This window comes from Pseudochaenichthys georgianus, chromosome 23 (assembly GCF_902827115.2).
Source record: "Pseudochaenichthys georgianus chromosome 23, fPseGeo1.2, whole genome shotgun sequence".
In the NCBI taxonomy this organism is placed as follows: Eukaryota; Metazoa; Chordata; class Actinopteri; order Perciformes; family Channichthyidae; genus Pseudochaenichthys; species Pseudochaenichthys georgianus.
Window position 1 is genome coordinate 13,094,398 of NC_047525.1, and position 23,425 is coordinate 13,117,822.

The 23,425-nt window shown below is 42.1% G+C and overlaps 1 protein-coding gene across 3 annotated transcripts in view; it reads left to right on the forward strand.

The window, feature by feature from the left end:
* Nucleotides 1-16,759, forward strand: part of btbd11a (BTB (POZ) domain containing 11a) — a 188,718-nt gene extending 171,959 nt beyond the window's left edge. Inside the window, exons 7-17 of one of the 3 annotated variants that reach the window (XM_034075211.2) lie at nt 118-219; nt 931-1,024; nt 3,060-3,195; nt 8,650-8,882; nt 11,759-11,937; nt 12,658-12,763; nt 14,778-14,880; nt 14,957-15,038; nt 15,527-15,595; nt 15,694-15,807; nt 16,382-16,759. In XM_034075211.2, the coding sequence (XP_033931102.1) occupies nt 118-219; nt 931-1,024; nt 3,060-3,195; nt 8,650-8,882; nt 11,759-11,937; nt 12,658-12,763; nt 14,778-14,880; nt 14,957-15,038; nt 15,527-15,595; nt 15,694-15,807; nt 16,382-16,645 (1,482 nt within the window). In that variant the 3' untranslated portion in view covers nt 16,646-16,759. The remainder of the gene's footprint in view (nt 1-117; nt 220-930; nt 1,025-3,059; nt 3,196-8,649; nt 8,883-11,758; nt 11,938-12,657; nt 12,764-14,777; nt 14,881-14,956; nt 15,039-15,526; nt 15,596-15,693; nt 15,808-16,381) is intronic. The other 2 variants (XM_034075213.2, XM_034075214.2) reach the window with 2 other exon arrangements.
* Nucleotides 16,760-23,425: the final 6,666 nt, after the last annotated feature.

Sequence of the window (23,425 nt, forward strand, 5' to 3'; positions counted from 1 at the left end):
CACTTCTCCTCCTGCACACTGCTTCTCGCTCCCCCTCCCCTCTCTATCTCCCACCCTGAGCTGTGAATGTTAATGGCTGTATATCTCTCTCCCTGAACTTCACCTATGACTTCCCAGGTGCCAAGCACAGTAAACAAGCACCCCTCAGTTTATCCTGAAACGCGCCAGGGGACGCCTCTCACTTTCGCCGTGTTACACGGACACGTGCCTGTTGTGCAGGTAGTGACAATTCTGACCTGTAACCCTTAACCTGTACCCCTGAAATCTGCACCAATAATGATGATTATAATTATGGTGCATCACATTAATAACAATATTCAATGCCATATATCCTTTACATTTCCCATTCTTTATCCGATATCTGCAATAATTATGTGAAAGAGGAAAAGGCAAACTCTCCAAATTATTATATATATATATATATATATATATATATTTGTATTAATGTATGCTTTTATCATGTGTAGTCATCCAGCCCGTGCTTTTCACCAGAACTGATCTCAGTATTGGTCCAACAATACCTCCAGAGGCCAGCCTGATTTCAGGGTGATTTCTGTTTAGTTTTTTTCTTTGAATATATAATGCACTGTGTTGCATTCATTATTATATGAGCTGACACTTGCTGAAAGCCTGATGAGCAGCGTCACCCTCAGGACTTTTTTCAATTATTAATCAACACAGTTTTTTGGATAGAACAAGAAACCATGTTGCTCTTCTCTCAGCTCAGGCATGTCATCCCCAACAATAAGAAGCTGATGAGGGAATGAGGGTAGGAGAGTGTTTGGTGTCCACAGTTCTTCTCTAAATGAGCTGGTTTAGGTTTCCCATAGTTGAGGATTTTCCTGTTTTGCCAACATGAGTGTAACATAGCGTCTCTCCCTCCCTGCCCTCCCTCCTGGTTTGTTCCCCCTCCCCCCCTCCCTGCCACAGTTGCTGCTGGATAACAGAGCGAATGTGGAGGGAGCCCTGCAGGATGGGGCGGAGAACTACACGGAGACCCCGCTTCAGCTGGCCTCTGCTGCAGGTACAAGCAGCTAATATGTTCTATTTTTAGATTCCAAGCGTTTATATGACCCAAGTATTCTTGTTCTTGGCTTAAAGGATTAGTCATCACATGCTTAGCCCCCCAGAAGGCTTTCTCACTCTGCCTTAGTTATCTAATTAATTCATCACTTTCAATTACTATCTGAGAATCATGAATGCACTGAATTTGAACTGCTCCTCCTCATTGTTGTGTTGCTGTGCAGCCACTTCTGAAAGATCCTGCGACAGATATTTCTATTCCGTCAAATGTATTATTAATCTGACTGGATGTATCTGTCAAAGCAGAAGCAAATGTGCATTTGCACAAAAGTTTGACACCTGGGGGAGTGTATTTGCTGTCTCTCCAGAGAGTTAGAAGAGATCCTTTTAAATATCATGCTAAAGCTAACAGCTAGTTAGTTTAGCTTGGCATACAGACTGGACACTGAGGGAAACAGCTAGCCTGGCTTGTTCAAATGTAATAAAATAGACATACAAAAAAAAGGAACACTTTAATGGGTTTAATTTGCACAAACTGAAGAAGTCTTGTCAAAGGTGAGGTAGCCAGGCAACCAGTGGAAAATCCAGCAAAGAAATACTCTAGTCAGGGGCGGTTCTAGGGGGGGGGCCAGTGCCCCCCTAACACAGACCTCTGACCCCCCTGTGGCCCCCCCTAACAATGAAAAGGTTTTTTTTTTGGTTTTTTTAAATGTATATTTTCTGGTACTCGGTTTGCCAAAAACCGCAGGATTTTGTTGCTGTAATGTGAGATTGTGCAGACACCCTTATGTAAAGTAGAGATGTAACTGTTCATTGCCTTTATTTTTATATAAATATGGTGTTAGTGCAAACATTGTACTATAACTTAAGCTGAAGCTAACAGTAATAACTATAAGATCTATCTGAAATAAATAAGTGTACTGAAACAAATACCAATAACTGTATTACATCGTTTTCTTATGCGCAATTACTTCATACTGTCTAGTTCTCTTTTTCGTCCTGCATTTATTGTGCCACCCTCAGAAAATAACTGGCCCCCCAGTGGCCCCCCCAGTCAAATTGGTCTAGAACCGCCACTGACTCTAGTCTAGTACATAAACACCTCTAACACTTTGAAAAGATGAATTCCCAATTTGTATTAAGAGTTAAATAAAAAGTTCAGTTTAGTGGTGCTTGAAGCATATTTCTTTCCTTTGGACAGAACCAGGCTGACTGCTTTCACCTGTTTCCTGTCTTGATGCTAAGCTAAGCTAACAGGCTGCTAGCTGTAGCCACAAATCAACCTGACAGAAATAAACTGTTCCTTTAAATACTTCACATACTGTATTTACCCAATGATTGTCTCTTTATTTAGAATAAAGCCTTCTGCACTGCTGCTGTCCTATATAATTTATTCCTAATTGAAGTGTTTTCAACATTAATTGAACTTAACAAGTTGACATACAACAGTGAATCTTATTTTGACCTCACGAAAAGTGTAGGCAGCCGCGCGTTGCCACAGTAACAACTGATTCAAAACACACAGCCTCAGATAATGAACACTATTAACACCGTGCTCATTAGATAATAAATAATGCAGAAGAAATAAAGACCATAATTCCAGTGCACATTTAGATAATGAATAGCAATAAGTGAAACACAGAATAATTGTACTCAGGTTCAGACTCATCTTCTGCTGTTTTAATTTTTACTCTCACATGTACTTAACAAGGATATAAAAAGTTGAGTAAGCAATGCGAATATCAGTTGATTTTTAAATGAGCATTGTCATGAATATTAAAAAGTCAGGATTACACATTATGCAAAATGTTATGAAAACATGAATGAGCATTATGAAATTAAATGCAGTGGTGTCAAAGTATAAAGTAGCGAAAAAATTAAATTATTTGATAGAGATATGTCAGAAATGTTCATAGGCTAGCTCTAATACAATGTGGTAATGCACATAGTTCCGTTACAACACTGATCAACGTAAATAGTTGTAAAACATCAGATGTATGCTGTATTTTAGTGTATTCATGTTTCGCCCTGGTTAGGTAACTTTGAGCTGGTGAGTCTGCTTTTGGAGAGAGGGGCCAACCCGATGATCGGGACCATGTGTCGAAACGGCATCTCCTCCCTCCCGCTGGGCGACATGAACTCATTCAGCCTGGCAGCAGCACATGGCCACAGGTAATACGGGAAAACATACACGCGCGCGCGCGCACACACACACACACACACACACACACACACACACACACACACACACACACACACACACACACACACACACACACACACACACACACACACACACACACACACACACACACACACACAGTGCCAGTCAGCGGAGACGTGTCTATTACCACAGTATTGATCCATTTACACACTGTGCTCTGGTCCATCTGCCTCTCACAAAGTCGTGCAGATTATGAGAGGTCGATCCCTCGCTGTCAGACTCCAGCCGACGATAAGAGCTGCGGTCCATTTAGCAGCACTTATGGCGTCAGTTTGACATCATTCACCCCGCAGCACAGTGAGATAAAGCCTGCTAACATTCAAAGCAGTCAGAGCTGTCAGGAAGTGGAGTGGGTACTCAAAAACACAATACAGCATTATTAAGACAGTCAATTACAGTGCAGCAATGTGTCGTGAGTGCATTCAAACTTCATTAGAATTGGTTTGAGATGGTTGGGTGTAAAAGTGATCACATGACATGATGTTTTTATTTAAGGCAAAAAGAAATAGAAGAATTGGAAATGAGCCGTCAGGATTAAAAAATATAATTACCCTTTTAAACTTCTTCAGAAATGTGACTAGTTTTACCTTAAATTAGATTAGAATATTGACATTCATTTATTCCGTGCTTTTATTAGAGTTAGTTTGCCAGATTGGACCAAGACACGTTTGGCCAAAGTTCACATGAATCTGTATGATAAGCTGGAATTTAAAAAGGAAGTTTTATCTAAATTAAACTATAATGTTTAAATAGATACATTAATAATTAATTAACATTTAAAAAAGCTTAAATTGCTGATCTTCTAATCTAATGTATATAAGTGTATTTCCTTTAACTGTTGTGGACCTAGCCTGCATGACATAAAAATATAAGGACATTGCACAAAATTGTATTCGGTATGGCTGCTTTTTAAAGATTTGAGCTTGATCCCACAATTAGGGTGCGTTCACACCTGCCTTGTATAGTCCGGTTGAATCGAACCCTGGTGCGTTTAGCCGCTTGGTGCGGTTCATTTGGGTCGGTGTGAACACAATCCGAGACCTCTTAAGTGAACTAAACAACCGGACTCTGATCCGCTAAAATAGGTGGCCTCGGAGCGCTTGCTTGCGAACTCTGGGGCGGTTCATTGCTGGTGTGAACGCAGTCCGCACCAAAACATAGGAAGCGCAGTATTTACGTGTCACAAGAACGCGGATATCTTCAAAAATCTTTAGCGAAAGAGTCTTTCAAGACATCCGCGGTTGTTTAGTTAAAGAGTAAAGCAGAATTAAGTGTTGAACAGTGTCGTGTAAAGTAAAAATTCTCCGTCAGCTACATACAAGTAAGAACACCTGTCGTCGGTGAAACGCCCCTCCTCTGCAGAACGTCTCTCATGGATAATGCTGCACATTATCCCGCTTATTACACGGCCACATTCTCAACAAAGTAACGACATGACTCCCAATATTAATTGAAATGCTTTTGTGGATTTAGAAAATGATTTTATTGATTTAAAAAATAGTTGTATTTAAATTGACATGCATCTGCTAAGACAAATAGTCCGTTGTTACCGTTTGAACTAACTAGACCCTCCAGAAAAACGCAGGCTAAAATCCTTGATTATGCGATCAAACATGCAGGGTTTTATGTGATTTTATGCGGTGAAATTGCGGGAAGTTGCAAAATATGCGGAAAGTTGCGAAATAAATAAATATTGGGCTGTCTTATTTATTTATTCTCTCTCACACACAACCTGCCACTAACGTTAAACCCCTTTACTATTCAATTAAACACAATCAATGTTTATTTATTGTAAAAGCAATTGGGCTATTTTAATCACACACACACACACACACACACACACACACACACACACACACACACACACACACACACACACACACACACACACACACACACACACACACACACACACACACACACACACACACACACACACACACTTCTCCGCCTCATTCTGTTTTCATTTACTCGTTCGTTATCTGACCAGCTTCAGTCTTGTAGGCTTCTCACTTTGTTTCTTGTAGCCCTGGAAAGGGTTTTGGAGGTTGATGCCTCGGTGAACGTGAGTTGTTTGGCTTTCTTGTCCGCAGCAGCAGAAAGCATTTTCGAATCTTTGAATGAATCAAAGTGGGTCGTCACCGTCGATGTTCTCTTATGCTCCAACACAGTTGCACGGGGTGCAGAATAGTTTCCCCCCACTTTCGTGCAAGACATCGGGGTACTGCTTTGCCCGGTCTTTAGCAGAAATGTTCGTCGGTAAATGAGATGGATTAGATTGTTTCATCGTGTGAGCTCCACACGTCCACTCTACGGTGTTGTTTACCTTCTGTGATGCGCGAGCTGATGACGTCGTGCATCATCATCACTTCACGTCAAGACGAGTTCACTTATTTTTTCAACTTTGTGTGGAAAAATGCGGGGATTATGCGGCCTTTTGATAAATATGCGGCTTTTTAAAAATCTGCGCCATTTTGCTGATTATGCGGGAAATTCTGCGATCGCAGAATCGCGTTTTTCTGGAGGGTCTAACTAACGTAGCAACGGCAGGAACTGCTTCGATAGCGGTTTTGACCTTTTTAACCTTGGGAAGTATCTAGATATCCCTGCCCTAATGCCAAAGTAACTGGCAACTGAATATGTGTCGCCGTCTGACCTATGTCTGGACCGCTGCGTAAAAAGGAGGGTTTCTGCCCGTTACTTCTCCGCTGTTTTCTTGTCAGTTCGTTTCAGCCAAACTGTATACAGTTAAATCGAACGGACTTCTTTGTGCAGATGTGAGCGTCCTTAACAACGGTCAATAAATCCTTGACAGCGGTCTGTCTGTTCTGGATTAAAAACGTGTCGCGTTTTTTGAATTGACCAATCAGAATTGAATATTCAACAAAGCATGTAATAATGTTTTTTAACGGACGTTGTCTGATTATATAATCATATGTCTGTTGATCTCCAGACTAACAGCAGCATGAGAATAACCTGCCGAAAGTGCCGATGCTCCATGGCGGAGGCTCCGCTAGAAATTGCCGGGATTTGCGTTTGTACCCCCTTAATGTCTGACCAATGGTTGAACAGCATTTCCGAGCACATGACTTGTGTTTAAAGTTTATAGTCCGTTTGAGTTTTGCCCGTGTGAACGCAAACCGAACCTTCTGAAAAATAAAACAATGTATCAAACTGTCATCTGGTGCGCACCAGAGAGCGGACTATTAGGTGTGAATGCACCCTAAGTTTTAGAGGTGTTATGTTTGGTGTCTTCATATTTTTGCCCATGTAATGTCGAACGATGGTCTAAACCAGAGAAGATACCGCTGCAGTATGCTTGAACTCCAGGGACATCAACAACATTTTATGAACAGCTTAAAAGTGAGGGCAGTGAGCCTCCCACCAACTTGTCATCAGTGTGATCAAACAATCTCAAGAACAAATCAAGTTTTATTTATATAGCACATTTATAAACTATTTTTGGTCGAACCAAAGTGCTGTACATATAATAAAAATAGCCTACAGTCGAGACACTTTACAGAAAATACAACAGCAAAGATTGTTCAGAATATCAGTAAGAGAAAAAAACGACACCCTCTATCCTTAGACCCTCACATCGTACAAGGAAAACCTTCCGGAGAAAAACCCACAGTTTAAGGGGGAAAAATGGGAGAAACCTCAGGGAGAGCAACAGAGGAGGGATCCCTCTCCCAGGACGAACAGACGTGCAATAGATGCCGTGTGTAAATCGAAGAGATAATACATTTTGCAGCATAGGTAGTCCAAATGTTAGGAAATGCATGTGTCTGGAATAAGAAGATGAATCTACGAAGATGTCAGCTACAATCCTGTGGGAGCCTTCAGGGAAGCAGCAAGACGAGACCCAGGCAGGACCGCAGAGACAGGTTTAGCCACGACCCGAAGTCCACGACTTAATCCAGAACTCAGGATAGAGGATACAGGACCACAGCAAGAAGATCAGCCTCGACTCCGGATCCCGGCGTAGATATAGACACAAGACAAGAAAACATTTGGCTGGGTTAATCGGAACAAGAGAATACACAGACACAGACAGACGGAAGAACAAGCACTCCCTTAGAATAGGTTGAGGGCAAAGGGTAGCAAGTAATTGAGTAAGAAACATAGGTGGAGAGAGGCACACTCAGGGAACAAGGTCCCCACTGGAGCCTTAGTTGGAAATTGATGAGAGATAAGGAGGTACGCTGTGTCTACGAATCGTAACACTCCCTGGCTTGTCTAAGCCACTCTGCAAACCGTTTCCCTCTAATAAAACTCGAGAGGTTAGAGAGGGAAAAGGTCTTGGGTAAAAGTTATTCTTGATAAGAGAAGCCTAGAAGGCCAGAGAGAAAAAGTTAGTTTTAAGTGTTGATTTAAAAACCCCCAGGGTCTGGGCCGACCTCACATGGAGGGGCAACATATTCCAGAGCCTGGGGCCCGCTGCTGCGAATGCTCGGTACCCTCTGGTTTTGAGCCTGGTCTTAGGCACTATCAACAGCAGCTGATCAGCCGACCTTAAGGCTCTGCCTGGGGTGTAGCGATGGAGGAGTTCAGCTACATAGACCGGAGCCAGCCCATTTAGGGCTTTGAAAACAAATAAAAGGATTTTATAATCTATTCTGAGCCGAACTGGAAGCCAGTGCAATGAGGCCAGAATTGGGGTGATGTGGTCACGCTTTTTATGGCCAGCTAGAAGACGTGCAGCTGCGTTCTGCACTAGCTGTAGGCGTCTCATTGAGGCCTGGTCCATACCCACATACAGAGCATTGCAATAATCCAGTCTCGAGGTAACAAAGGCGTTAATAACCCTTTCTAGGTCTTTAAAAGATAAAAACGACTTGGTCTTAGCCAATAGTCGTATTTTAAAAAAACAAGATATGATGTTGTGCTGATCTTTGCCCCCCCCCCCTAACTAAAGCAGATGGTGCGGTGATGCATCCTCTGGCTTCAATCACACCGTATACGTTATGAGGAACATCATTCTGTTGCAGAAAGAGCTCTCATGAATCTGCAGACTAAAACAAGTGTGCATTTGCGACATTTCCACAGTTTTGGATTTTTTTTTTACATAGGAGATCTTTGATTTCAGCTCTATATATTTCGGTTTTTTTATACTCTGTGTTTGTTGAATTAAGATTCCTTACAATACTGATTTCTCAAAAGAGAAAGAAATAAGAGAATTATCAAAAAACCTTATAATAGCTACTGTATGTCATTCCCAATCCACAATATAAAGAATTGTAACATTTAATTAAGTAATGATAATAATAAATAATAAAAAATTACTTATTTTTGTCTTACCTCTGGTTTCAACCTATTTGATCTTTTTTTATCTCTTAACCTGACCATAAAACTGAAATAATCTCTGTCTGGGTTCAATTTTTCTCCTCTTTTTCGTCAAGGAATGTATTTCGAAAGCTCCTGTCCCAGTCGGAGCAGGAAAAGGGCGACGTGCTGTCCCTGGAGGAGATCCTGGCCGAGAGTTCGGAGCCCGGGGAGAAGAGGTTGCCGCCGCAGGCCAACGGAGGAGGGACGCTGCGAACAGGAAAGGCCAGACTGAGGGCCCTGAGAGAGGCCATGTACCATAGCGCAGAGCACGGCCATGTGGACATCACCATAGACATCCGCAGCTTAGGTCAGATTTACTAATACATGCTTCACTGGCACACATGCATGGCTGTCCTGTGCCTCCAGCTGTCCTGGTGGTGTGCTCATGCGCTCAGCACTCACCAATACTCATCCAACCATCAACCAGTCGCAGGGCCTGGCTTTTTATATCCAAGGTGATAATAGAGTGGTTCAGTGATGATGTATTTTTCTTGGCTGACCCGTAAGTTAACGTCTCCCTCGCCAAAAAGCGTTGGGATTTTTCAATTTGGTTTCAGAATATAGCAGTAAATAAGATCTGTGGAAAACACACCTTTATGAAACTTAGACAATTTGTTCAGCAAAATAACCGCGGCATTTTAACAACACCTTTTGGATTTTTTTAAGTGTAGTCTTACAAGTAGAAGAAGCTACGGTAGGCTATAAACTAACTACATCATGGACAAATGACTTCACGTCACCACCGCTCAGCTAAAGGCGGCTAATGATCGTGATGCATGATGACGTTAAGTAGTTTCCTTAAGCTACTTGTTAGCAACCACTGTTTTTATGTCACATAATAGCTTCAGACACATAGTGGGCTGAACATGTTTTAAGCGTGTGTTTACCTCAGACCGTATTTCAGGCATCTAACCAAAAGCATTACATTTGTGAACCAGAAGTGGCAAAATGTTGACTCATTCCTGAGTTTTAGGACTCATTCCTGCACCACTCTATAGCTTGGATTAAAGGTGTAAAAAGGATTATTTACCCAAGTGTCCTCAAGCTCATTTTATACATGTGGCAATCATCAGATTTCACCCCAACATTTTCCACTTCATTTTCACTGATGAGGCTGAGTAGGATTAATGACTAGTTTATCTGAGTTGACAAAACAGTCTCTTCATAAGAACCTTTTAGTTGCTTATTGGTTGGATGATTTTTCAGCAGATAGAGTTTCAACAATTTTCCTGAAATTATAGAAATGTTACACTTGTGAGATCTGGGAGAGGTTTTAAATTCATGTGCACTTGTTCTATTGTCCATTATAGCACCATCTTAGAGTCAGGCTTTATCTTGAGTTGTCTTCAGAATGTCTCCATTAGTTGTTTGTATTGAAGGTAGACTTCAGTGCCGCCTTTTTACAGAAAGTGTTAAAAATGCCTACTATCAGCGTAGCAGGTCGCTTATTGTTTGATGTGCGCATTGCCTCCGAGCTCTGTTGTTTCCAAAGAAGTTGGATCGTGTTGGACTTTGTTTGACTTCATGTAGGTGTATCAATTTGTTTATTGTTACACTACTGTTTGTTATGTTTGTAGTATCTAGTTCACCCAGGTGGAATCTTGTACATGACGCTTTGAAAGACAAATGACTTGCCAGCTATAAATGTAAAGATTTAGTTAAAGGTCCCATGTCATGGCCATTTCTACTGATCATAATTCCATTGTTGAGGTCTACTAAAATAGATTTATACTGTGCAATGTCCCAAACTCACATTGGTTTCTCATTCAGCATCTCTGTATAGTATGTGTATTCACTCTCTGTCCTAAGCGGCTTGTTGGACCTCCTGCCCCCCCGCTCCCTGTGAGCCGAGTGGCCGTCTGCAAGAAACAGCGAAACCCAGCCCGAAACCAGCCCGAGCACACACAGACTCACAGCCTCGCCGCGTCCCGCCGTCTCAGGCTGAGAAATCCGCAGAGCTGCAGCTGAGAAAAAAGATTGAGTGTGTGTGACGAAGTCCGCGGATTGGTCCATTTGGAGCCGTTATATTACAATACGTCACTGTACGCAGGAAGAAAAAGATAAATCTCCAACGAGGCGTTCTGGGGCAGCATGGACAGGTCTTTTCTGTGTTGGAGTTTTACTCGCTACAGGGTGTACTTTGAGGGTTTGTGACTCTGCAGACCGTTTACATGCAGAAAAAGCATGACATGGGACCTTTAAGAAATACTCGATAAGAATGGAGATACAAATAGTTTCTTGGAGATCCTGGTAAGCTGAATTTGTTGCATTTGTATAGAAACAGGCGCAGGTGAATTCATAAAAGCTTATGACATACCCAAGACTGTCTTTATAGACCCCTGTGCCGGTCCTTGAGCAGAAAAGTAAACTGAGCCCTTGTACTATATTCTCCTATTTTCCTAAAGCAGTCCCACACTGTTTTCTGTTTTGACATGTTCATGTTGTGCAGCCAAAAACAACCAACAAAGGAACTCCTGTTCTTGCTGTCAGGAGCTCCCCATCATAATGTCTAGTGTGTAGCACATGTCTTTGTATGCAAACTGTTTTTTGTATAAGTGTACGTGTGTGTCCGCCTTCTGTGTGCAAGTCTGCCGCTTTATGTATTGAAGTGTTTTCAAGTCTTAACTGTTTCCTGTCTTTGTGCGAAGCTAAGCTAACCATCTTCTGGCTGTCGCTTCTAAATGGGCCTTGTGGTGGGATTGTTTTGTCAACTACTGTTTCCAAGCTCAAGAATGAACTTTAATCGAAATTGCTTGTTTTCTCGGACCAAAATCCTATCATCCAGAGATAACAAAACTATTTATATATAAAACGTTAAAAATAGAAAGAATAGTCAAATTTGAGAAGCTGGACTCAGCTCGATAAATGATAACTCGCTAACAAAAATAGCTTTCTACTGCATTAATCTGCTCATTTCAGCAGATATGAAACACAAAGCCTCTTCTGTCATGCCATTAGTTATGTTAATCTCACATACACATTCACTCATCATACTGTAGCCATTCTTTTTACACTCCTTAATTACACAAGTGGTGTTTAGCATTCCCGCTGGAGCCTCTGATTTCCCACTAATTACCATGCGATCGCCCCTCAGTTCACTGATGGAAACATGGTCGGTGCCTCCCCTGAAACGCTCCGCTCTGCTCTGCTGTGTGTTCACTGTCGCTGCGTTGGTGTTCCCAGGTGTTCCCTGGACGCTGCACACCTGGCTGGAGTCCCTGCGTACCTGCTTCATGCAGCACCGCCGGCCGCTGATCCAGGGCCTGCTCAAAGACTTCAGCTGCATCCAGGAGGACGAGTACACCGAGGAGCTGATCACACTCGGCCTGCCGCTCATGTTCCAGATCCTCCGGACCAGCAAGGTGACCGTGGCTTTCTTTCATGTGCATGTCAACAACATCAGACTCATAAGACTGGGAATACAAACTGTCCTGCGTTCATGTGCTACAGTGACATTAAAGGTTTCCTATCATGCTATTTTTAGGAATATATTATGGGTCTCAGATATATAAAAATATATATAGAAAACATGTCTATGTTGTGTTTTGCTCAAAATACCAAACAGATCGTGCATTTTAGACATCCCTAATATCCCTCTATTTCAGCCCTGTTAGAGAAGTGCTGATTCTGGGTCTAAAGCTTTAAAAAACAAAACGGATGCAGCTAAATGCTGCCGTGATTAAACGCCATATCATGTTCAAAACCACATTAAGGATTATTTAAACAAAGACCATATTACTTCCAAAACACGTCGGGCATTGTTTCTGATAGCAACGTTTCTGATAGGGCCGCGGGCGTAAAGCCAGTCCACATTTCCGATATTATGTCAAATCTGGATCAGCTCTGTTGAACCCCCGTTTTTAGAGATTTGGGTATAAGGCATAAGAGAGAGGGTTTTGTTCTCTGACACTTTGTGAGTTCCCTGACACCGGGGACACATATTTATGTATAAAAGACAAATCGAAAAGTGCATTTTACATGATAGGAGACCTTTAACTCTCATATTAGCATATATTTAGTTGCACTCCAAACACATGGAAAACTGTAACCAGTATAGTTTCTGTCCTCACTCGTGTTTGCAGAACGAGGTGATAAGCCAGCATCTGTCAGTCATCTTCACCCAGTGCTACGGACCCTTCCCCATCCCAAAGCTGACAGAGCTCAAGAGGAAGCAAACCTCGCGCTTGGGTAAGAGAGCGAGTTAAAAATAGTTTCTGTTCCTCGACGGCTTCTCCTGTTTTGATGACACTGACGGCCTGACAGCAGGGTTAGAGGTAAAGTGGCAACCTGAGAGATTCTTGTTATTCCGGGAAGAAAATGTGTCCAACTTTTGAAAAGGTCAAAGATCACTTGCTAGGAGATGGGTTCCAATTTTCCTCTGTGACTTTGTTTTCCAGCTTTTGGAGCTGATTTTAATTTGAGTTGCTTTTGTAATGCATCTCTTCAAAATGTCAATGTGAACCCTTTGGAATGACCTGGATTTCTGCATCAGTTGGTCATAAAAATGTGTTCTGATCTTCATCTAAGTCACAACAATAGACAAACACAGTCTGCTTAAACTAATACCACACAAACAATGATATGTTTTCATGTTTTTATTGAACACACCATGTAAACATTCACAGTGCAGGGTGGAAAAAGTATGTGAACCCCTCGGCTAAAGACTTCTTCAAGAGCTAATTGGAGTCAGGAGTCAGCCAACCTGGAGTCCAATCAATGAGACGAGATTGGAGGTGTTGGTTACAGCTGCCCTGCCCTATAAAAAATACACACCACTTTTGAATGTGCTATTCTTAAGAAGCATTGCCAGATGTGAACCATGCCTCGCACAAAAGAGCTCTCAGAAGACCTACGGTTAAGAACTGTTGACTTGCATAAAGCTGGAAAGGGTTCCAAAAGTATCTCTGAGAGCCTTGATGCTCATCAGTCCACGGGAAGACAAGTTGTCTATACATGGAGAAAGTTCAGCACTGTTGCTACTCTCCCTAGGAGTGGCCGTCCTGTAAAGATGACTGCAAGAGCACAGCGCAGAATGCTCAATGAGGTGAAGAAGAATCCCAGAGTGTCTGCTAGAGACTTAAAGAAATCTCTGGCACATGCTAACATCTCTGTTGACGAATCTACGATACGTAAAACACTGAACAAGAATGGAGTTCATGGGAAGACACCACGGAGGAAGCCACTGCTGTCCAGAAAAAACATTGCTGCACGTTTGAAGTTTGCAAAAGAGCACCTGGATGTTCCGCAGCACTACTGGCAACATATTCTGTGGACAGATGAAACCAAAGTTGAGTTGTTTGGAAGGAACACACAACGCTATGTGTGGAGAATCCAAAGGGTTCACATACTTTTTCTTGCAACTGTATACTGATCAAAATGTCACAAACTAATGATTCAAACGCATCATGTAACACAGATCATTTTTACCTCTGTTTAACAAATGCATCAATTTCTTCTTGGCATTTGATAAATCGCTTTAAAATAAGATTTTTTTCACGGTCTCCTTTTACCAAGTTTTAAAACCCATTCACTTTGGTTGCATAATAAAAAACCTCTGCAAGGTATTACAAAATGTCACTCTTTCTTTTGCCTGCTGGAGTCAGTAATGTTAGCATGTTTGTATGGGATTGCAGGAGACCTTACACATTTATAAAATCCTATTTAACGTTAATGAAAATCATGTTTCAGCAGGTATTTGCATGTTCGTAATGACTTGATTTGTCAGTCTGATCAGGTGTTGAAAGCTCCTTTAAAGTAAGGAAGGTCATAGACATTTCCACATTTTATTTTGTTTTTAATTTCACATAATTAGAGCATGAGAAGTGACATGTAGCAGCACCACCACCTAGTGTTTGAATTATCAGTATTAAGATCATTTACAATAACCTAATGTTTGTTACTCAGATAATCATGCCTTTGACAACTAATTAATTGATCAAGATGTTCAAGGTTACAATTAAAGAAGTGGCTCAGAGGAGCGGATTTAAATTAATCCGCCGGCCTTTTAGAATGCTAATGAAATGGAAATTGTTGTATTTGATAAAGCTGCCCTGATAGCTGAGTGATAAATCACCCTTGAAAGAATTAATGACCACATTAGCTTAATCTTCTGTTGTTTGCGGTTCTGCCTCTGTAGTTTAGCAGGCTTGAGTAATGAGACATCTTTGGTGCTTTTATTGGATCTTTTTGTCGTCTCCCTCAGACCCCCACTTCCTCAACAACAAGGACATGTCTGATGTGACTTTCCTGGTGGAGGGGAAACCATTTTATGCACATAAAGTGTTGCTGTTTACAGCTTCAGCCAGGTAAGGGCGATATAACCGTTTATTTGTATTTCTTTCCTTACACAGCTGTACTACTTATTTCTTCTGTTTCATCCAGGTTCAAGTCGCTGCTCCAGAACCGACCAGCAGCAGAGAACACCTGCATCGAGATCAGCCACGTCAAGTACAATATTTTCCATGTAAGAAATGTGTTGTAAAACAATGTAGGTACGTTGTGGTTTCGTTATCAAATGCAGTAAGTAAGGGCTGCAAATAAAGTCTTCCAGGATAGAAAGACCCAATGAAAACTGTAACAATCAAAATCCTGCCATAGGTTCGGGATGCAAATCGTGTTAGTGATTAATATGTTAATTATTTGGTCCATAAAATGTCATAAAATATAAGAAAAAGTCCATCCCAGTTACTTATATCAAAGGTAATGTCTTAAAATGCACTTTTTGTCAGTCAAAAAGACAAAGATGTTCAGTTTATTATTATATGAAATAGATAAAAGCAGGAAATCTCCATATTTGAGGGGTTAGAAACTGCATTTTCTAACATTTTAGCTTGAACATTTGTTTTAAAGATACTCACTTGTCAAAAGTGTTGCCTAGTGATTATTTGTTTGTGGATTGATGAATGGATTTAATGTCTAATGCGTGACTGAGCCCTGCCCTCTGTATTTCAGCTGGTCATGCAGTATCTGTACTGTGGAGGCACTGAGTCTTTGCACATACGCAACACTGAAGTGATGGAGGTAAGAGGGACTCGCTCGCAGCCTGCAGAGAGACAGTATTAGCATTTCTAATCCCGAGTCCTGTGCCTCATTCTGTGTGGCTCTACTGTTCCCTGCAGCTCCTCTCTGCAGCCAAATTCTTCCAACTCGAGGCCCTTCAGAGACACTGTGAGATCATCTGCTCCAAGAACATCACCACGGAAACCTGTGTGGACCTCTACAAGCACGCCAAGGTGAGACAGATTGTTAATAAGCAGTTTAAATTAATAATAATAACCTTTCACACAAATCAAACCGTCTCTTAAAGATTCTCTATTGCTCATTTTTATATTATCAAGGGAGCCATTTATTTGTATGTGTGAATCTTTAGATAATTATCACCCATTTTCAGAGCATTTAGCATCTTTTCACTCATTATTTGGATTTTAAATGTGTTCAGTAGAATTATATTCTAGTCATGGCTAGCAATCCAAACAACATGTCCAATGACTCCAGTGCATTAAGTCCAAAAAACTAAATAGATTTTTTTAAAACGACAGGTGTCGGCCTTCCTATTTCCAAAATTCATAATATACTGTTTAACCCATTTTAGTCAAAAACAACAAACACAAAATAGAGTGGCTCTCCTGCTGATCATAGCCATTGTAGCATGTTCTTAAAAGTCTTGTTTCCCAGGGAGCTTTGCCAAAAGTACAGAGCACAACACTGCATTGATTTTAACCAGGAATACAAACACAATGTTTGATCATTTGAAAGATACTTCCATCATATAAAAAGTCTCATATTGATGTTCTTATCACCCTTCAGAATAGTAAAAACCCCTCATCTCTTACACCACAGTTCCTCGGTGCCACGGAGCTGACGGCTTTCATCGAGGGCTACTTCCTGAAGAACATGGTGCTGCTCGTTGAACTGGACGGCTTCAAGCAGCTGCTGTACGAGCCCCCCGCCCCCGAGAGCCCCGCCTCCAGCCCCGGCATCTGCTCCGACATCCTGCTGGACCTGGAGAAGACCCTGGCCGCCCGCATCCACTCCATCCACCTCTCCACCTCCAAGGGCTCCGTGGTGTGAAGCCCTCCAACCAGGCACAGCGTCCATGTAACACCGCCTCCAACATCCAGCCACAGCTGTCCCGCCCCCACTGCTCAGGGGGGGGGGGGGCTGTGGGAGGTTTTTATGTCAGGGATTCCCTTTAATTCTGCCTGTTGCAGCCCCCCCCCCCCCCCTTAAGGGATAAAGATGACAAAATCAAATAGAGAACTTTCTCTTCCTCGTCAAAATGGCACTGATCACCTCACAGTACAAGAACTGTCAAATACTGACTCCACTCAGCAGTATCACTTGGACCTAATCATGATTATGAAATTCATATAGGATACATGCATGAATTAATTCTGTACACCTTTTTTTGCTTAAAAAGGTTCTAGAAGTAGGATATTCACTCAATAAAAGCAGCTTTCTCATCATCTCTAATATGAGACTTTAGGTTTACAAACATCATCTTATGGAAGTGGATGCCATCGCAGTATAGTTTGACACATGCCAAAATATATTCCTACTATACTGTACAACCAATAAAAGTGACTCGTAGCAATGCCAGCAGACGGACTTTACGTGGACTTATTTACATTTCTGTCACTTCTATGTTGGATAAGTTTCACTGTTATATCTACTGTGTGCAGAGGCCAAACTGATCACAGGAACTTCCACACCTGAAGTTTCACCGCTCAGTGGAATCTATGCTGACGTATGCTTGAAACACGGATGTCCAACTGGGAAATTAACTTGTGATAACTCCACGAACACTGTTCTTTGCATGACACCTCCTCAACTGAGCTGCCCTGATATTGCTTTTTATGCAGAGCATTCTTCATGGACTACTTTCGCAGAGGGGAGAAGGGGAAACGCTGCTTATTAACTTTCTACCCATCGCAAAACTGACTGAGCTGAGATGGATTTGGATTGGCAGGGACTTTATTCGAAGCAAAGTGTAAATACGTCCTTAAAGTCATCGTGCTGGTCGTTCTTTTTTGTAACCTGATGTACAGTATACTCCCACACCCGTTTGGCTGATGACACCAGTCTCACTGAATGTTCTCCTGAACAGTTTGTATGTGTCTGTTTCTGCAAACGTTGCATGTTTAATCTTGTTTGTTTGAATCCTCCGTTTCGCTTTAGGTGTGCTTTCCGTGTAGATGGGTAGGCTGAGCAGCGTGTGGATTGTTCCGGAAAAAGACCAGTCAAAAAGACCATCAATTACTTTGTTTTTTCTGATGAATTCCATATGATCAGGGTAGGTAACTCAGATGAATTTTAAAGTCATGGCTTTACCTCAATAACATCAAGGATAGGTTGAATTCCATCACACTGTAGGCAGTGAATGTATTAGAGACACAGTTATGTGACTTATACATGTAGTGCATCCCTTCCATTTGCTTTAACGCACCCTTTCAAATTGTACCTAACATTTTCTGGGAACACTATATTTCTTAAACCATTGACCTTCATTTGTCATCAAATTCACAATTTAAGACAACACATCTTTATATTCAAACACAAAATAAAGGGCAACATGTCAAACACCTGAGACTATTAACACAGCAATAATTAATCAAAGATAAAATACTTAAAATGAGACAATCAATAAATGTCCAAATATAGATCTGAAAAGTACCAGTTCAAGTTTCATACCCAAGTTTCATTTGTATTCTACCTGTTTTAAAAAATAATGATCGTCACATTCAGATGTCAATATAAATTATTAATGTGACGGTTCGAGGCGTTTTGTTATCCGTCTCAGGTGTGACCGTGTGAAGTCAGAGCCAGCAGCTTTAGTATAAAGATGTGTTGTTTAATAATGTGAATCCTGGGAAACATCTGCTACCAAAATATTGTGTCTTTGATAAACTCAGTGCAGAAATTCAACATTTTTGTCCACATATTCTTTCTACAGAACTATCAACCACATGTGGATTATATAATACTAATCAAATCTGAAAGGACCAAAATGTTAAACTGGCCACATTTCTTTTCAGCAGCAGCCTTTGTTGTTTTTATTCTAAATTGAGCCCCGTCACTCTGTATTTAGGAGGAATCCTTGAACCTACAGTATTTGATTGAATGTAACAATGCAACAGAAGTTTAATATTTACAAAAATGTGCAATATCTTTAGTCCAGCAGCATACCAAAAAAATGAAACGGTGTCTCCTGTGCCCTCATAGTTTGTGATGTTGTTCCTAAAGGAATCCGACTCTACCTTTGGACAGACCTTAAATTATTGTAGCACACTCAAAATGGATAAATTATATATGTGTTAGGCCCAACCACGTTTTAACAGAAACATATAAGCATATAAGAGTTAGTTTAAAGTTCTGTAAATAGTTACAGAAAGGGAAATATATATATTAACCTACGGCTTTATTTTCTTACCTACTTACATAGCACTCTATATTTTATTTTACATTCCACAGCTATTTTGTTTTACAAAAGTTATAAAAGATTATATAAAAAGATGTTTTGAAATCAAGCAATATTTATGTGAAACTGTACTACTCTGAGTAGTATGGTGAATATGCCACAGGATATTGAGCTACAGTATAAATGTGAATTGAACGACACTTAGCAAAAACAAATGAGTGACTGAAAAACCCTGAATATAATAGCTGTCTTTATATTTCTGTGACATCCCATTTATTCCATTTTTGTATGTATTTCCCTCATTTTAAAAGAAATTGTATAACTTATAGAGTGCCAGTTTGTTGATTTAACACTGAAATAAATAACATTAAGCTTTATACCGAATCATCAAACTTTCCCACATTTTAAGTGAAACATGTTATTTAAAGGGTAAATGTAACTTAAAGATGCAAACCATTTTGTCTCCACTGAGATAAAAAGGTTCATAATGATGTCAAGCACTTCTTGTGCAAGTGTTACTCTCACACGTTCAGAAGCATTATAACAGTGAGCTAGTCTTATTGTGATAAACAGCAGCTGAATATGGCTTTAGAATAAGAGAATACGCCGGAATCTTTTTTTATTTAGGCCCAATCCCAAACCACTCCCTCGACCCTACCCCTCCGTGATGGAGTGAACTCCGTCTGTAGCCACACTCGCAGCTCAACGAGGCTCCCTCCTGTCAGATGGAGGGAGTAAATACAGCAGCAAGCTTTGGGACGGCCTCCCCTCTCTCCGGAAGAAACAGGAAATGCATGTAACTGTATGTAACAACGGTTTCAAATCAGCATCTTAGACAAAAAGTTTAAATGAATAACTCAAATAAAACTCCAAACATCTTTCATTGTGTTTCAAAGCTCTTTTAGTTTTAAACCTGATGTTTATAAGCTTCTTAGTTTTTGCAACGGTCTGTAAATATACACAACTTTATAATAAAATGCACACATTTACCTTTTTCTAGACTAAACACAGGTTTGATCCTAAGTTAAAAAGATATGAGGTCATCATGAGGTCGTTAACATCGCAGTTTATCAGTGGATGTTTGCTGGAACTACTTGTAAACAGCGTGTTTCCTGACGGACACACACAGCGTGACTCCGGTCAGAAAGAGACCGGTCTCAAGTCAGCACCGCTGCAGACTCGCTGTCTGAGGGCTTGATAGCCCACTCCCCCTCCACACTCGTTGCTTTGGAACAGCCCTCAATATGGCGGACCCTCCGCGTGAACGCGCAAACGGAGGGGTAGGGGGTAGGGTGTAGGGGGCGGTTTGGGAATGGGCCTTAGTCTTAATGTGATGCTATTAAAAGGCTAACGTTAGCTTGCCCCTGTTCTGCGATTTGATTAGAAACTGGGTCAAAGCTGTTAAATGTGGGTTTGCATGGCTGTTCTTGTTTAATGTTGTTGAGAATGTGCTTTGTACACCAGCTTTGTCAAACAACACTCTCCTCTTAGTTTGTCTGAGCATTTATGTGCCTGCGTATTTGTTCCTGGTAATAAACAACATGGTGACACCTAGACGCAGTGGAAACATGCATCAACGAGGGGGACGGGGGTTGAACTTTTGTGCTATTCTTTTTTCCTTTGATGAGAACATGTATATTGTACAAAATATATATATAAAGTATACATGGTGTGAGAAGCAGGGATGTGGTAGAGTATAACAACACAGACGAATGTTATACTCATGCTGCAGTTTCTGTTGTTCCATGACATGCTTTTGTGGACAGCTAATAAATGACCAGAGTTTAAACTGTATCAAAGTCTTTTTTTTGGCTTTATTTATTATAAAAGTTACTTAGAATGTGGACACAATCTAGGGACAATTTACAGCAACACAGATATAACAGACGAAAGTAAGTAAAGCAACATTTCCTTGGAATAATTGTATTATTTTCCAAGGACACTGCAGCATCCCCTGAATGAAAATGTGACATATCTGGCTTCAGCCCAGCAGCAAGGTGTTTTATTGATCCTTTTACTTCCAGCGAGCAAATGACTCAAAGTACTTAAAGTCGTGACAGCGCGCTCACAGAGCCAGCAGACTGTCACAGAGTGAGACTGATGAAGAAAAACAAGGTCATAAAAAGTCTTGAGGAGAATTTGGCCGTGATCCCCTTTTACAGGGGATTCCTGTTTTGTTCTGTCTCCACAGGAATACACTGCAACAAAAAGGAACTGGCCATTCATCCATGAAAGTATTATACCACCTTAGCAATTTTAATAATAATAGTTCATTTATACCTATTAGTAGAATAAGTATTTTGTGCAATGTTTTATCTGGTAGTAGTCGGTAAGGTGAATGTGAATATGGGTTGTAACAACACCATTGCGGATGTGAAGGCACTTATTGCATAAAGAAAACCTGAATAGCTAATACAATGGTGCTACATGGTAGATTTACTTGTGCAGAATTTGACAGATATAATATTAGAGCTGAAACAAACAGTTCCTAAATCTATGAGAGGACTAAAAGGGCAATTATATCCTCCTCAGTGCCATAACTTCACATGAAAATAAGTGGATACTGTGGTGACCACCTATTTATACACTGGGTTCATAATTCATACATGGAACTACAGTTGGGGGTATTGTTCCCACACGGACATTTTATGTGTTTACTATATATGTTGTGTGCCCTCCTCTCTTCACTTCACTCTCTTCTTCCCGGACTGCAACCGGACAACATGACCTTAGTAGTTGCTCTCCAATAAAGTACCCTTTTGCACCTTCCTTGCACCGCCTCAGACTCCCTATTTCTCGGCACTACACTGGTGACCCCGAAACGTCACGAAAAGTTTCCGGGACGGACCCGAACACGGCAGGGGATTTTTTGGAATCGTCCGTGGCTGCCACCGGCACGCGGACTGAGGCTCGGTGCGCGCCCCGCAGAAGAGCTGGGAACGTTGCTCGCCATTCCCGCATCAGCCTTCCATCCAACAGGGGGACGATGCACGACCTGCTGGGTCGACCAGCAAACCGATTGCTATCGCGTGGGCTTGTTTCTTCAGAGCGTGCGGCTGCACGTCCCGGCTGCGCTAGCTGACGACGACTAGCGGCTAACCACGAGGGGCTAACGACGGCTAGCAGATACCCATGGCTGCCAGCTAACGGCTGTCGATGTATTTCTCTTAACATCTGACTGTTACCATTTGTTTCCGGTGCCGGAGAGGAGTTTCGACCAGCCGGTTGACCTCGTGTGGACACTCACCTTTTTCACCACCTCGACGGCGGTTCCAGACGCCACTCACGTTTTCATCGGCGCCTGGGTGGCGCACTCCTGGACCCCGTCTCGCCTCGACAGTTCCGGACGTCGCCCATGCGCCATCGGCCCATGGGTGGCGCGCTCCGGGACCCTGTCTGGCCTCTCATCCGTCCACGGTTCCTTCCTCCCGGGTTGCTCTCCTGCTTCCCGGGGATACCGCAACGCCTGCTGAGGACTTCGTGCCCACCGCCGCTGCGCGTCTGCCTGCGGCCGGGTTGCGCTCCTTCCTCCCGGGGATACCTCGGTGCCTGCCGAGGACTTCAAGCCCGCCGCCGCTGTGCGTCTGCCTGCGGCCGGGTTGCGCTCTTTCCTCCCGGGGTGACTGCTCCTTCCTCCGCCACGACCAGAGTTGGGTGTAACGCGTTACTGTAATAATATTATTCGGTAACGGAGTAGTGTAACGCGCTACTTTTATAATTCAGTAATCACACTACAGTTACTAACATTGCCCCGACACGCGTTACTTCGTTACTTACTAAAATCAGTCATAATCAAACCTCAACAAACTCCTGCAAAGAACACATGCTAAGGTGAAGCTGAAGCACAGCTATTTGTTTGTTTATATCACGTATTCTGTTCTTCTCTGTTTTCCGGTTGTTGCCTGTTTTGAATGACGAATACACACTACCGCCGCCTGCTGGTAAGGAGTTATTGCCACTCACGCATGCGCAGTTCGTACGTGCTCGGCTGAAGTCTTTGCGGTGTCTGGTTCCAGTGCAGCATGGCCAACACGCAGGAGAACACGCCGACGCAACAGCGTGAGCAGAGACAGACTGCGCAAAATATACAGATAGCAGGAGACAGAGGACAGCCATGGTCAGATAGGAAAACATTCAGGATCTAGATCAGTCTTATGCGATCATGGAAACTGAACTAAAGAGAACATTTGAAACTTTAGCAGTCTGCGTGATCTGCAGGGAGGGGCGAGCCGGCCCTGCGAGTAAAGTAACGAGTTACTTTATGTAGGGCCCCTGCCCCCTTTCGTCGGCCCGTTCCATGGCCCGGCCCTCACCTGCGACCCCACCCTCCTCGGCCCCTGTGGTGCTTCCTCCACACGCGAGGATTTTTTGCCATGTTTGAATTCTGGGGGGGCTTGTGTGGTGACCACCTATTTATACACTGGGTTCATAAT